A 14,742-nucleotide genomic window follows, 5' to 3' on the forward strand; every position below is an offset into this window, starting at 1 on the left:
ATGGTGGTCTGGAGTAACAATAACACTGTAGAGCCCATATTTATTCTGAGGGGATTTCCTGGATTGGAGTATGTCCATTCTTGGCTCTCAATCCCATTCTGTTTTGTGTACTTGGTAGCATTTATTGGTAATGTCACCATCCTCTCTGTCATTTGGATAGAGTCCTCACTCCACCAACCCATGTATTACTTCCTTTCCATCTTGGCACTGACTGACCTAGGTATGTCCATGTCCACGCTTCCCACCATGTTTGCTGTGTTATGGCTGGATGCTCGGGAGATCCAGGCAAGTGCTTGCTATGCTCAGCTCTTCTTCATCCACACATTCACATTCCTGGAATCCTCGGTGCTATTGGCCATGGCCTTCGATCGTTTTGTTGCTATCTGTCGTCCACTGCACTACACCACAATCCTTAACAACAGTGTAATAGGCAAGATTGGTTTGGCCTGCTTGCTAAGAAGCATGGGAGTTGTACTTCCTACACCCTTGCTCCTGAGACGTTATCACTACTGCCATGTCAATGTCCTTTCACATGCCTTTTGTTTGCACCAAGACGTTCTGAAATTATCCTGTTCAGATGCCAGAATCAGCAGTGTCTATGGACTATGTGTAGTTATCACCACACTGGGCGTGGATTCAGTCTTCATACTTCTTTCTTATGTTCTGATTCTGAATGCTGTGCTGGGCATCGCATCTCAAGAAGAGCGGCTTAAGGCACTCAACACATGTGTGTCCCATATCTGCGTGGTGCTCATTTTCTTTGTGCCAGTTATTGGAGTGTCAATGGTTCATCGCTTTGGGAAACATCTGTCTTCCATAGTTCACCTTATCATGGCTGATATTTACCTGCTTTTCCCCCCAGTACTTAACCCTATTGTCTATAGTGTCAGGACAAAGCAGATTCGTTTAAGAATTCTTCGCAAGTTTGGACTAGGGGGGAGGTTTTAAATAACCTCTATTAATAAATCTATCCTCAAGGTTTCCCACTGAAAAATCTTGGGGCAGCTGTCTGCATAGATGAGAAGTAAAATACTTGGGTCTTGGTCATCTGGTTAAATATATAATTCTTTTACTCCCTTGATATGTGATCTCAGTTAATCATCAACCCTTATGAGATTTAGATTTTTCATAACCAAATTGTGCTAAGTATGTTCTTTTCTATGCCCCAAATAATTGAGACTTACAAGGGACAATGTGTGTAAAAAAGATTACTTTCGAAAACTACAAATTTGTTGATATCATTAAATTATTACTATGAATGACAATAATAGCAAGAATTTTCTTCATAAAATACAACTGTTTATATAATTTCTCATGTTTGTGATCCAGAAATAAATCTCTCTCACTTGCCCATATTGTGTCTCTCATGCCAAAATGTCATATTTTTTAATGAAAAGATTTCTGACTTTTTGGGGCAAGTTTGGAAATTGAGTTTTTTGACAAGACTTTGAACTGCTACTGTGGCTGTTGGCTATAAACTAAGTTTTCACCTCATCATCACACAGTGATGTGTCTTTTCTCCCCTGGCCCCTGTAGGTCTATCAGCTTCTTCAGTTTATCAGCAAATACTGAGGAAGACACATGGGAGTTGCTCCAGAAAGCCTGATAGTCTAAACCTCCAGGCAAATGTGCAGATTCCTTGTTCAACAGCACAGAATTTCATGTCTTCCTCAGTGAGTAGGTTGGGAGTTGTGCAGAATAGCCATCATTATCTTTTAATAAAAATGTTCTCCTTTTGTTCTACATATCTATGTAGATATTTATTGTCTTTCTCAGTTTCTTTATTGTCAATAACCTGTGACTTCTCTTTTTCACTAATATGCTTTACACATATGCTTTCATTAGTGATATTTTACTATTTATCATGACTGCTACACTAACACATCGCTCTGGGGCTGGCGTCCCCCAACCATCATGTGTACTAATAAGTGTAAATGATATTGCCTATTTGTTCATCCAAGTAAGACATACTGAGAAAAATGAAATACCTTTTGCGGCACTCACTGCTTGCAATACTGTGGATATATAAAATATAGAATGCATGGTCTTAATGTTAAAGAATTAATGTTTAATAGCGGAGACACATTTATAAAAGGATTATTAAAGTTAACAGATGCTATCATTGAAATAAACAAATAGTACAATATTTTTATTAAAGATGAGATTGAAGGGGCACCTGGGTGGCTCAGTGGGTTAAAGCCTCTGCCTTCAGCTCAGGTCATGATCCTGGGGTCCTGGGATTGAACCCTGCATTGGGCTCTCTGCTCAGCAGGGAGCCTGCTTCCCTTCCTCTCTCTCTGCCTGCCTCTCTGCCTACTTGTGATCTCTGTCAAATAAATAAATAAAATCTTAAAAAATAAAAAGATTAAGATTGAAGCGATTGACACTTTGGCTGTGTCTGGTGGGTTAAATTCATTCTTGCCATCTAGACTAAGTGTGAAAGAAAGTGGTACGCTGAAGCTAGCTTCTTTGGCTTATGAAAGCCAATTGTGCGATATCTTGTTCCAAATCCATGTTCTATAAAACATTGGTAGTTTGAAACTGGTCATGATGGAAATACATCATGTATACATTATATAATACACAACAGAAATAGGTAAACACTATATACCAAAGCTTTTAAACATTTTCCTAGAGAGTTGGTTGTTAAGCATTTACCAGCACCCCACCAGGCAAGGTATTCCAGGAAGGAGAGGTAGCATGAAGAAAAAGAAAGACTGTAGAAAGAGCATGTGTTAGTAATATACCCCCATCTCCAGGAGAAACTTGAGACTTTCTCGAACTATCTTACATTACCTAAGAAAAGAAATGTCTCTGAAATGAGTTGTAATGGCCATGGACATGCCCCTGCCCAGATCCCACTTCAATAAAGGATTTGTAGCTTCAGCTGCTGGAAGGGCCGTCAGTAAAGAGCCTTTGATTTTCAGCCTCTTCAAGAATTTCCTCAGTTGCAGATATAGCCTCACCCAAGATCAGGACCTATCCAACCACTGAGATATAAGGTATAAAGCCCTGACCTTTTAGCCAATGCAAAAAAATTCACTTGGACAATTTTACCCCTAGAACTTTCTGTGGTATGGACCATAGATAGCATCAAATATGACTCACAGCTCAATTTCTCCTTCTGACAATCCTACTTCTATCCCTCTTCATCTTAGGGTGTTTATCCCAACGAGTCTCTATCTGAAACATATTGCAGACTAAATTTTATCTCAAAGTTTGCTTTCCTAGAAACCCTGGGATGAGAGGTTCCCAGAAAAACTGTGATAAAGATGAAAGATGAAATTTAATTCTCACAGAGACATCCTTGTGCAGGAAGATGGAACAAAGTAAGAGCAGATAGCCATGATTTTTTTATTCTAAGCCTTAAGAAAAGTCCAAATTCAGTGTATGAGCCTGGGAGAAGGTACATAATTCTTATTCCTCTATTCCTAAGCATTGTATGTACATATAGACAGAAAAGGGTTGTGGAGACTCTCATTTGGCTAGGTTGAGAAAAGGAAATTTCATCTGTTCTTGCATGCTTTCTACCTTATCCATTAGGGTTGTTAGCATGTTAATCAATCATAAGGTTTTTAAATTCCTGGTCTGATAATTCAACTATCCTTGCCATACTTAGTTCTGATGTTTGCTCTGTTTCTTCAAATTATATTTTCAGCCTTTTAGGAAGCTCCTTCCTTTCCCCAATAGCTGGACATGATGTACCAAGTAAAAAGAACTACTTTAAATAGGGTTTTATTAATATACAGGAAGATATGTGGAGGTGGGCAGAAGTATCCTATAGTCTTATGATTAAGTTTCAGTCTTTCAGTGAGCCTATCTATACCCCTGAAATTTGAACTTCACAGCTGTTTCTCAGTTTATTTTGTTTTGGTTTAATTCTCCTGCCTTAGATGAAATAGGATAGCTAGCATGGACTGGAGTTGGGTATTTCCATCTCCCACATGGACAAGTTAGAGAGGGCTGGAGTTGGGTATTTTGCTTTCCTAAGGTCAGTTAAATGCTAATACTCTAGCAGGTTAGGCCCTGATTAACTAATTTCTCCTAAGGCCTTATGAAAATGAACAGAGAGCCATGGCATATTTCAAAATGGTTCCTTTCCCCTTCTCCATGCTTGGAGCATGAGAAAATTTTTCTCCAGCGTTTCTGGAGGCAAATATCACAGTATTTTACTCTCCACCCTCTGCCATTGTTGGGTCCCCCTGAGGATTTTAACTGTCAGACTTGACAAAGGCTGAGGTTCCAGTAACCTGTTAATTTGGTTCAGATTTTCCTACACTAGTGGTGTCTCCTGAAGCCATCTTTCTTGTGAGCCTCTACTCTGTAAGCTGTGACTCCCTATATTCCCTGACTCTCCATTCTTGGTGGGGCTATTTTGCCCTGTGTCCTTTCTCTCATGGATCCAAGAAGAGATGGTTGATTTTCAGTCTGTTCAGTTTTTTCCTCATTGTTAGGACATGTGGAACGAGAAGAAACTGGACATCAAGTTTATTTTTGTTTTTAAAATCAGATCAAGAAAGTTCTTTTTTTTAGTTTAATATGTTTTAATAAGGATTATCAGTATTAGTCAAATATTTTTTCTTCATCAATCTACATTACCAAGTGATTTATCCCTTTTACTCACTATGTTTTATATATACTATACTCACTATATTTTCTATATATGCCCTATTCACTATATTACATATAGTTAATTACACTGTGTGATTTTTGCATGTAAAACAACTTTGATTCTTGACTTAAACAAACAAAAAGGAGAAAATCATTTGTTACTCCAGACTTATGAAGAAAAAATATTTGACTAAATTTAATACTGTTTATGTATTATCATAAAAATCCAACAGGATCATAGTGTGTATGTGTGTATGTGTGTGTGTGTGTGTGGGCGTGCGTGCGCACGCGCATGCACATGTAGTCAGTGGATTACAGTTGTTAATATTTGGTTTTGAATTTTATAATCAATTTTACAGAGTATTTTGCTCTTCGATATTTGTTTTCTGTGATGTCATTTTCTGGTAATGGCATACAGTTATACTTGCCTCATAAAAATCATGAAGAAGTGATCCCTCTTTTTATATTCTCTAGAAATACATATGTAGGGTTTCTTTTTAATTTCTTTTTATTTTCTTTTAGATTTAATATTTTTTTTGTTTCTTTTTTTTAAATTTAATTTAATTTTATTTTTTATAAGCATATAATACATTTTTATCCCCAAGGGTACAGGTCTGTGAATTGCCAGGTTTAAACACTTCACAGCACTCACCTTAGCACATACCCTCCCCGATGTCCATAACCCCAACCCCCCAACTTCCCTCCCCTCATCAACCCTCAGTTTGTTTTGTGAGATTAAGAGTCACTTATGGTTTGTCTCCCTCCCAATCCATCTTGTTTTATTTACTCTTCTCCTACCCCCTTAGCCCCCCATGTTGCGTCTCCTCTCCCTCATATCAGGGAGATCATATGATAGTCGTCTTTCTCTGATTGACTTATTTCGCTAAGCATGATACTCTCTAGTTCCATCCACGTCATCGCAAATGGCAAGATTTCATTTCTTTTGATGGCTGCCTAGTATTCCATTGTGTATATATACCACCTCTTCTTTATCCATTCATCTGTTGATGGACATCTAGGTTCTTTCCATAGTTTGGCTATTGTAGACATTGCTGCTATAAACATTCGGGTGCACATGCCCCTTCAGATCACTACATTTGTATCTTTAGGGTAAATACCCAGCAGTGCAATTGCTGGGTCATAGGGTAGTTCTATTTTCAACATTTTGAGGAACCTCCATGCTGTTTTCCAGAGTGGTTGCACCAGCTTGCATTCCCACCAACAGTGTAGGAGGGTTCCCCTTTCTCCACATCCTCGCCAGCATCTGTCATTTCCTGACTTGTTAATTTTAGCCATTCTGACTGGTGTGAGGTGATATCTCATTGTGGTTTTGATTTGTTTTTCCCTGATGCCAAGTGATATGGAGCACTTTTTCATGTGCCTGTTGGCCATCTGGATGTCTTCTTTGCAGAAATGTCTGTTCATGTCTTCTGCCCATTTCTTGATTGGATTATTTGTTCTTTGGGTGTTGAGTTTGCTAAGTTCTTTATAGATTTTGGACACTAGCCCTTTATCTGATATGTCGTTTGCAAATATCTTCTCCCATTCTGTCAATTGTCTTTTGGTTTTGTTAATTGTTTCCTTTGCTGTGCAAAAGCTTTTGATCTTGATGAAATCCCAATAGTTCATTTTTGCCCTTGCTTCCCTTGCCTTTGGCGATGTTCCTAGGAAGATGTTGCTGCGGCTGAGGTCAAAGAGGTTGCTGCCTGTGTTCTCCTCAAGGATTTTGATGGATTCCTTTCTCACATTGAGGTCCTTCATCCATTTTGAGTCTATTTTCATGTGTGGTGTAAGGAAATGATCCAATTTCATTTTTCTGCATGTGGCTGTCCAATTTTCCAACACCATTTATTGAAGAGGCTGTCTTTTTTCCAATGGACATTCTTTCCTGCGTTGTGGAAGATTAGTTGACCATAAAGTTGAGGGTCTATTTCTGGGCTCTCTATTCTGCTCCATTGATCTATGTGTCTGTTTTTGTGCCAGTACCATGCTGTCTTGATGATGACAGCTTTGTAATAGAGCTTGAAGTCTGGAATTGTGATGCCACCAACTTTGGCTTTCCATTTCAATATTCCTTTGGCTATTCAAGGTCTTTTCTGGTTCCATATAAATTTTAGGATTATTTGTTCCATTTCTTTGAAAAAAATGGATGGTACTTTGATAGCAATTGCATTAAATGTGTAGATTGCTTTAGGTAGCATAGACATTTTCACAATATTTATTCTTCCAATCCAGGAGCATGGAACATTTTTCCATTTCTTTGTGTCTTCCTCAATTTCTTTCGTGAGTACTTTATAGTTTTCTGTGTATAGATTCTTAGCCTCTTTGGTTAGGTTTATTCCTAGGTATCTTATAGTTTTGTGTGCAACTGTAAATGGGATTGACTCCTTAATTTCTCTTTCTTCTGTCTTGTTGTTGGTGTAGAGAAATGCAACTGATTTCTGTGCATTGATTTTATATCCTGACACTTTACTGAATTCCTGTATAAGTTCTAGCAGTTTTGGAGTGGAGTCTTTTGGGTTTTCCACACATATGTAGGGTTTCTATTCTTCTTCTTTCTATGTTTTAAGTTATTCATTAAAAATGCTATCTGGGGGGCACCCGGGTGGCTCAGTGGGTTAAGCCTCTGCCTTCAGCTCAGGTCATGATCTCGGGGTCCTGGGATCGAGCCCCACATCAGGCTCTCCTCGGCAGGGAGCCTGCTTCCTCCTCTGTCTCTGCCTCCCTCTCTGCCTACTTGTGATCTCCGTCTGTCAAATAAATAAATAAAATCTTTAAAAAAAATGCTATCTGGGCCTGGGATTTTCTCTCTATAAAATTTTCAAATAAGGTTTCAAGAAAGACATCAATTCCTGATAATCTGCAGAACACTAGTTTCAGATGGAAATTTCTGGGCCATTGTCCCTCAGATATTGGCTCTGTGTTGTTCTCTTCTCTCATGTATCTTTAGAGCCTTTGAATGTCTCACATGTTAATTATTCTTTGGTCTATTTGTCTATTTTCATTTTCATCTTTTTTTTTTTCCTTTTGGTGCCACACGTTAGACATTAGAAGAAGGTTATTTCAGCGAAGGCTTGATCAAGGCACCAAATAAAGTGCAATGAGGAAAGAAGCTATGATTTATATTTCTAGTGCACTGAAGCCTGTGCCACAACTGACCTTCTGCTGATACTTCAGAAGGAGGATCATCTGCTTCCAGACCACAATTGATCTTGGGTAACTGAAACCACATAAAGTGAAACCACTTTAAAGTAAGGAGGAACTACTGTAATTTTCACAACATTCAACTGTTAGTAAATAACTGCTGTCTTTGTCTTTTATTCAGAGAACAGACTTTTTCTAGTACACTATTCTGACTAAATTCACTGTTTTATTCCATCAGAGGATCCCAAGGACACTGCTCAGTTGCTGGCAAATCTAGATTCCCAGTTTGGGAATTGGCATAATCATCTCCTTTGTCTGAGCAGGAGTAAAATCTCCAGTGGCATTTATCCTCTCTGAGGTTTACATTAAGAAAAAAAAAAGAATGTTCCTTAGGGGATAGCTAGTCAAGGGGGGCAATGCAGTTTAAAGTAGTTAAAGCCAAGAAGTGTAGTATGGTTAAAGCACCTAGCTGGGTAGAGTCAGAGACACTGAAAGCAAACATGTTATCTTGGCTCTGGAGTTGCTGAAGGAGAAACGGATGCCTCATTCAGGACATCTATACTTCTTCCCTGGAGAGATACCTGCCATTGTGCTTTTTAGTCTTCTTTTATGTCCATATTCAGTGGCTTTCTCTACCTGCAACAATTCCCTTGGCCTGGCCGAATGTAGCCCAGCAAATCTATAGCAGGGTGGATGGCTGTCCGCACTTGAGGACTCAGGTATGCCTAAAGGAAGGGTTCAAAAGTGAGCAAAATGGGCAAGAAATTATAAGTACTTAATATATTTGAAGAATCCAAGAAGTAGAAGGGTAAGTCAAGAGGTAAGACCGGTCATTGCTCATGCAAATTCACAGCTTTAGGATAAGTCAGAGGTATAGAGTGTCATTTCCCCCAAAGTGAGCCAGAGTATCATCTTCAAAGGCTGATCAAAAGAGCCCTAGGATGGAATACCATTGTAAACTCATCTCCAGATATAGGTAGTACACGATTGGAATCGACCTACTGAAATCTCTGTTCTTTGAAACATTGGTATCTGATATTAACTAAAAATTATACCATTAAAAATGATGATGATAATGTTCATGGTGATTTGAGTACCTCCTCTATCTCATTCTCCCATGTATCATACACTCTTGGCAGTATTAGGAGCCAAAAAAGAAATTTGACAAAATAGCTCTCAAGAGAAGCCCTGAAGTGTAATATCTTTATAAGTGATAACTTGGATACTCCAGGTCACACCTGCCTTTGGATTCCTGTTACACTTAAAATTGGTACACTTAAGATTGTGGGTACTTTGGTAACTCCATTAACATTTTGCTTCACTTAAGCCCAAATGTCTCAGACTCTGTGCAAGAATTTTAGCTACATTTTCTTACATAATCTCTTAAGTAAGGTAATATGGTTCCCAGATTTTATGCTCAAAGAAGTTTACTAATCTGTCCAAAGTGATAGAGATAGTGAATGACAGTTGTCATTAGACTTCCTCTGACTCTAGAAGAGTAACCACTGAGAGCAGGGTGCTGTGTCTACATCCAATAGACCCATTTTTGGAAGATGGATTATGAATATCCTGTCAGAGGAGTCTTTAATATGAAGTAGGAGAAAGTGATCTCAGAGGGAAGACTTGGCATACCTGGCCAGGATGAAGTCTCAAGATTTTGAAAGATTTGAGGCAGGGTGTCAAGGAAGAAGAAAATAAGTGTGCTCAAGTGTCAACATGATGACGGTCATTGTTCAAGTGATGTTGAAGCAGAACAGAAGTTTGTGACTATAAAAATCTAGGATAATTAGAGAGGTATATAAAGACCAGTATTGCCCAATATGTTATGAATAGTATAGTGTATACATCACAGGATAAGGATATGTAAAGCAGTTCTTCTCTTCATTGTTATCTCTCCAAAAATTCAAGGAAGATGGTATCAAAGTGGAAAATCTCCTGCGGTCATTGTAGGGGGTGAGGGTATTACTTATTTTTATTATGTCTGTCAGAGAAAACTATGGAATGTAATTGTATTGGTGGAGCAAGATACATTGGGAGTCACATGAATTTTGGAGAAACTGTGAAATCAAATATGCTAAGTAGAAAAAGAATTTATGTTTAGTGTCCAAAGTAACGGGAATCGGGTGGCCATAATGTCTAAGTAATTAGTCTTTAGCGTTCTTTTCTATAATGCCTCATCTTCCCCAGTTCCTGGTCAGTTCTGCCTCTTATGTTCCCTACAGTGCATTCCATCTATTGGGACCTGAGCCCTGAGCACTAAAACTCTTACACTCTTCATATAAAATGTTATTATTGTTTTCATTTTTTAAAGAATGCATTTCTGTGTATTCTTGCCCTATTAGGCATCATTCCAAATTTCCTTGAGTAGGAGTAATTTCCCTTTTCACAACTCCTTATGGAACCCAATATACCATTGCTCCCTTGACATGCATGCCTCAAATTTATCCTAATAAAATTAAAGTAATCTTATATGCTAGTTTCACAAGTTCTTCATGAGGTCCTCTTGAATTTTTGCTTGTTTGTTTCAATAGATGACACCATAGTTTACCAAATAACTGAAATTGCCTTTTTTTTTCCTTTTCACATTCCTACCATATGATCATCAACCAGTATCTTTTCTCCCTGTGCAACATTTATATCTATTTATCCTTTATCATCCCACATTTTACTTTTATCCACTTTTAAATATTACTATGATAACCTTCTAAAGGATTTCTCTGCCTTCTATTGCCAACCTTTAGTCTATTCTTACCAATGATTCTAGTTTGATGGCAATATAATATAAATCTGGTCATACTGTTTACTTTTTATTAAAATGACTATATTGTGTCTTCTAAGATTAAGTCCAAGCTCTTTATATTTATACACAAATTCCTTCAAAATTCTGGTCCATTTCTATTCAATCTTCACTCTGATAACTATCTAAAAATCACCCTATCCTACTGTTTTGCTCAGTTGCATTCATTTACATGTATAATGCTAACATTTTTCTGCATTTACCTGGTTTTCAATCAGCACAGAATAGCCAACACAGCCTTTTGTTTCCTCTATCTCATACTTGTCTTTGAAGACCTAATTCAAGACTGGGTTCAGGTCTTGAATCGGGTCATAAATAAATAAATCTTCCTTCAGTAAATCTTCCCTGACATCTCTGGGTCAGGTTAACTCCCTCTTTCTATGTTTTGTAGGGGCTTGTATTAAACTACTACGTTGATTTTAGATCTCTCCATTTACTAGGCTATAAGTATTTGGATTCTGTTTTTATATATTTCTCTACATTTTAGTATTGCCAGTTTTCCTTTTATAAAATATATTCTCAATAAATGTACAGTGATGAAATAGATTAATTGGGAAGATAATAAATGTGGGTGATAATTGTATATAATGAACAAAGGAATGACTAGAAAGACTATGCAGAGCAGCATGCATCAGAGCATTGTTTTTTCTTGCAATATTGACTGTACATGAATTGTTGCAGGTTCTCATCTTCCCAATTAGACTGAGGGTGCCTCCATCACCACGATGTCTGTCTTCAATAGCTCTGCCTTGTACCCTCGCTTCCTCCTGACAGGCTTCTCAGGCCTTGAAAGCAGATATAGCTTGATTTCCATCCCCATCTTTTTGGTTTATGCCACCTCAATTTCAGGAAACATTACCATTCTGTTTATCATCAGAACTGAGCCTTCCCTCCACCAACCAATGTACTACTTTCTATCAATGCTGGCACTTACTGACCTGGGCATATCCACTATTACGTTGCCTACAGTGTTCAGCATCTTCTGGTTCCATGCCCGGGAGATCTCCTTTAATGCTTGCTTGGTCCAGATGTACTTCATTCATGTTTTCTCAATTATTGAGTCAGCTGTGCTGTTGGCCATGGCCTTTGATCGCTTGGTAGCAATCCGAGAGCCCCTGCGCTATGTGGTCATTCTAACCAATGGTGTAATCATTGGAATTGGGTTGGCAATTGCTGGAAGGGCCTTGACTCTAGTCTTTCCAGCTTCCTTCCTCCTAAAGAGGCTTCAATATCATCCTGTCAATATTCTCTCCTACCCATTCTGCCTACATCAGGACCTCATAAAAACAACTGTATCCAGCCGTCGAGTGAGCAGCATCTATGGCCTCATGGTGGTCATTTGCTCCATGGGACTTGATTCAGTGCTTCTTCTCCTCTCCTATATCCTCATCCTTGGCACAGTATTGAGTATAGCCTCCAAGACAGAGAGGGTGAAAGCCCTCAACACCTGCATCTCCCACATCTGTGCTGTACTCACTTTCTATATACCAATGATTGGGCTTTCTATGATCCGTCGCTATGGGCAGAATGCTTCCCCAATTGTCCATGTGCTCATGGCCAATGTCTACTTGCTGGTCCCACCCCTAATGAACCCCATTGTCTACAGTGTCAAGACCAAGCAGATTCGTGATCGAATCCTCTGGAAATTTAAGCAACAGAAAGTTTAAGTGAGAGAGAACCTAGAAGACATATTTCTTCCCCCTCTCCTTTATATTTATGAGAGTATTTCATATTAATGTTGAATTTTGAATTAAATTTTGCTAATAATATTTTAATTTCAAGGTGGTAGATATAAACCTCAATAGCAGTAAAATCTGTATTTTCAGTATAGAGAATAAAGACATGGTTTTGTTTTGTCTTTATGTTGACAACTAGGGAAGTCACTAAACCTAAGTTAGGTCCTTCTTACTGGAATTATGATTTTTCTTTTAATAATTAGCAGTATATGTTTGTGAAACTAAAAATCATGAAGTCAACAGTCTAATGAAGTTGTTCATTACACTTTGGGAAGTTCCTCAATTTCTGAAGAATAGATTTTAAGATGGCTTTTGATCTATCAGTTATTGGAAGAGAGCTGTTAGAGCTTCCAAATATAAGTGGATTTTTCTATTTCTCTTCTTCATTCTATCAGTTTTTACCTCAGGTATTTTGATTCTCTTTTTTGGGTGGATAGATATTAAGATTTGTTATGTTTCTTGGAAATCACTTTATCAAAATATAATGTCCTTTATCCTTGATAGCTTTTCTCACTTTAAAGATTGTCTTTTCTGAAATTAATATAGCTTCTCTAGAATTTTTTGTTTGTTTGTTTTTTATTAATGTTAGCATGTTATATCTATCTCCATCCCTTTACTTCAATATATATTTTAGGCGACTAGGTTGCTAAGTACTGTATTTTTTAAAAAATGTTAACAGCTTTCTGAGATATAATTCACCTACATATAATTCATTCAATTAAAGTATGTAATTCGGGGTGCCTGGGTGTTGCAGTGTTAGGTGTCTGACTATTGGTTTCTGCTCAGGTCATGGTCTCAGGGTTGTGAAGATTGAGACTTACCTTGGGCTCTGGGCTCAGTGAGAAGTCTGCTTGAGATTATTTCTTCCTCTGCTCCTCCTCCCAACTCATGGGCATGTGTGTGCTTTCTCTTCCTGTCTCAAATAAATAAATAAATACATAAAATCTTATTTTTAAAAAAGTATAAAATTCAGTGTTTTAAGATACATTTACAGGGAGACTTTCCAAAATGGCAGAGGAGTAGGAGACTTTAGTTTTGTCTGGTCCCAGGAATTCAGCTAGATAGCTATCAAACATTCTGAACACCTGTGAACTCAACCAGAGACTTAAGAAAATAATTCCTGCAAGTCTACAAATAGAAAAGTGATTATTACTTTCTGGAAGAATGACAAGATGGAAAAACTCACCTCAAAAAAGAGAACAAGGGGCAGTACTGACTGCCAGGGACCAAATCAGTACAGATATAAGTAAGATGTCAGAACTGGAATTTAGAATGATTATAAAGACATTAGCTGAGCTTGAAAAAGCATAGAAGACACTAAAGAATCCCTTTCTGGAGAAATAGAAGAACTAAAATCTAAGCAACTTGAAACCAAAAGGCTATTCATGAGATGCAATTAAAAATGGAGGCTCTAACTCTGGAAAACAGCATGGAGGTTCCTCAAAAAGTTGACAGTAGAGCTACCCTATGACCCAGCAATTGCATTACTGGGTATTTACCCTAAAGATACAAATGTAGTGATCTGAAGGGGAATGTGCACTGGAATGTTTATAGCAGCTATGTCCACAATAGCCAAACTATGGAAAGAACATAGATGTCCCTCAACAGAGAAATGGATAAAGAAGAGGTGGTATATATACACAATGGAATACTATGCAGCCATCAAAAGGAATGAAATCTTGCCATTTGCAATGACATGGATGGAACTAGAGGGTATTATGCTGAGTGAAATAAGTAAATCAGAGAAAGACAATTATCATATGATCTCTCTGATATGAGGATTTTGAGAGGCAGGACAGGGGGTTGTCGGAGGTAGGGAAGGAAAAATGAAAAAGGATGGGATCAGGAGGGAGACAAACCATAAGACTTTTAATCTCACAAAACAAACTGAGGGTTGCTGGGGGCTGGGGAGGGAGGGATAGGGTAGCTGGGTTATGGACACTGAGGAGGGTATTTGCTATGGCGAGTGCTGTGAAATGTGTAAGTCTGATGATTCACAGACATGTACCCCTGAGGCAAATAATACATTATATGTTAAAAAAAAATGGAGGCTCTAACTGCTAGGATAAATGAGAAAGAAGAGAGAATTAGTGATAAAGAAGACCAAATGATGAAGAATAAAGAAGCTGGGAAAAAGAGAGATAAACAACTATAGGATCACTAGGGGAGATAAGTGATACCATAAAGAAAAAACACTATTAGAATAATTGGGATCCCAAAGAAGAAAGAAAGAGAGGGACAGAAAATATCCTGGAGCAAATTATAGCAGAGAACTTCCCAAATCTGGGGAAAGAAACAGGGATCCATGTCCAGGTAGTACAGAGAACCCCCCTCAAAATCAATAAAAATAAGCCAATACCCTGACATATAATAGTGAAACTTGCAAATCTCAAAGACACACAGAAAATCCTGAAAGCAGCTCAGGACAAGAGGTCTGTGGGTAGAAACACTAGA

At 38.0% G+C, this 14,742-nt stretch overlaps 2 protein-coding genes across 2 annotated transcripts; both read left to right on the top strand.

Annotated features, from left to right (window-relative positions):
* On the top strand, positions 1–948 carry LOC116865334 (olfactory receptor 51L1). Its single transcript, XM_032853606.1, has one exon. It carries the CDS (start codon positions 1–3, stop codon positions 946–948), a length of 948 nt encoding a protein of 315 aa, XP_032709497.1.
* A 10,326-nt stretch (positions 949–11,274) lies between these two features.
* Positions 11,275–12,219, top strand: LOC116865335 (olfactory receptor 51G2-like). The gene has a single exon (XM_032853607.1). It carries the CDS (start codon positions 11,278–11,280, stop codon positions 12,217–12,219), a length of 942 nt encoding a protein of 313 aa, XP_032709498.1. The 5' UTR covers positions 11,275–11,277.
* The last annotated feature ends 2,523 nt before the right edge of the window (positions 12,220–14,742 follow it).

This window comes from Lontra canadensis, unplaced genomic scaffold (assembly GCF_010015895.1).
Source record: "Lontra canadensis isolate GAN:19392208 unplaced genomic scaffold, GSC_riverotter_1.0 scaffold7, whole genome shotgun sequence".
NCBI classification, from domain to species: domain Eukaryota; kingdom Metazoa; phylum Chordata; class Mammalia; order Carnivora; family Mustelidae; genus Lontra; species Lontra canadensis.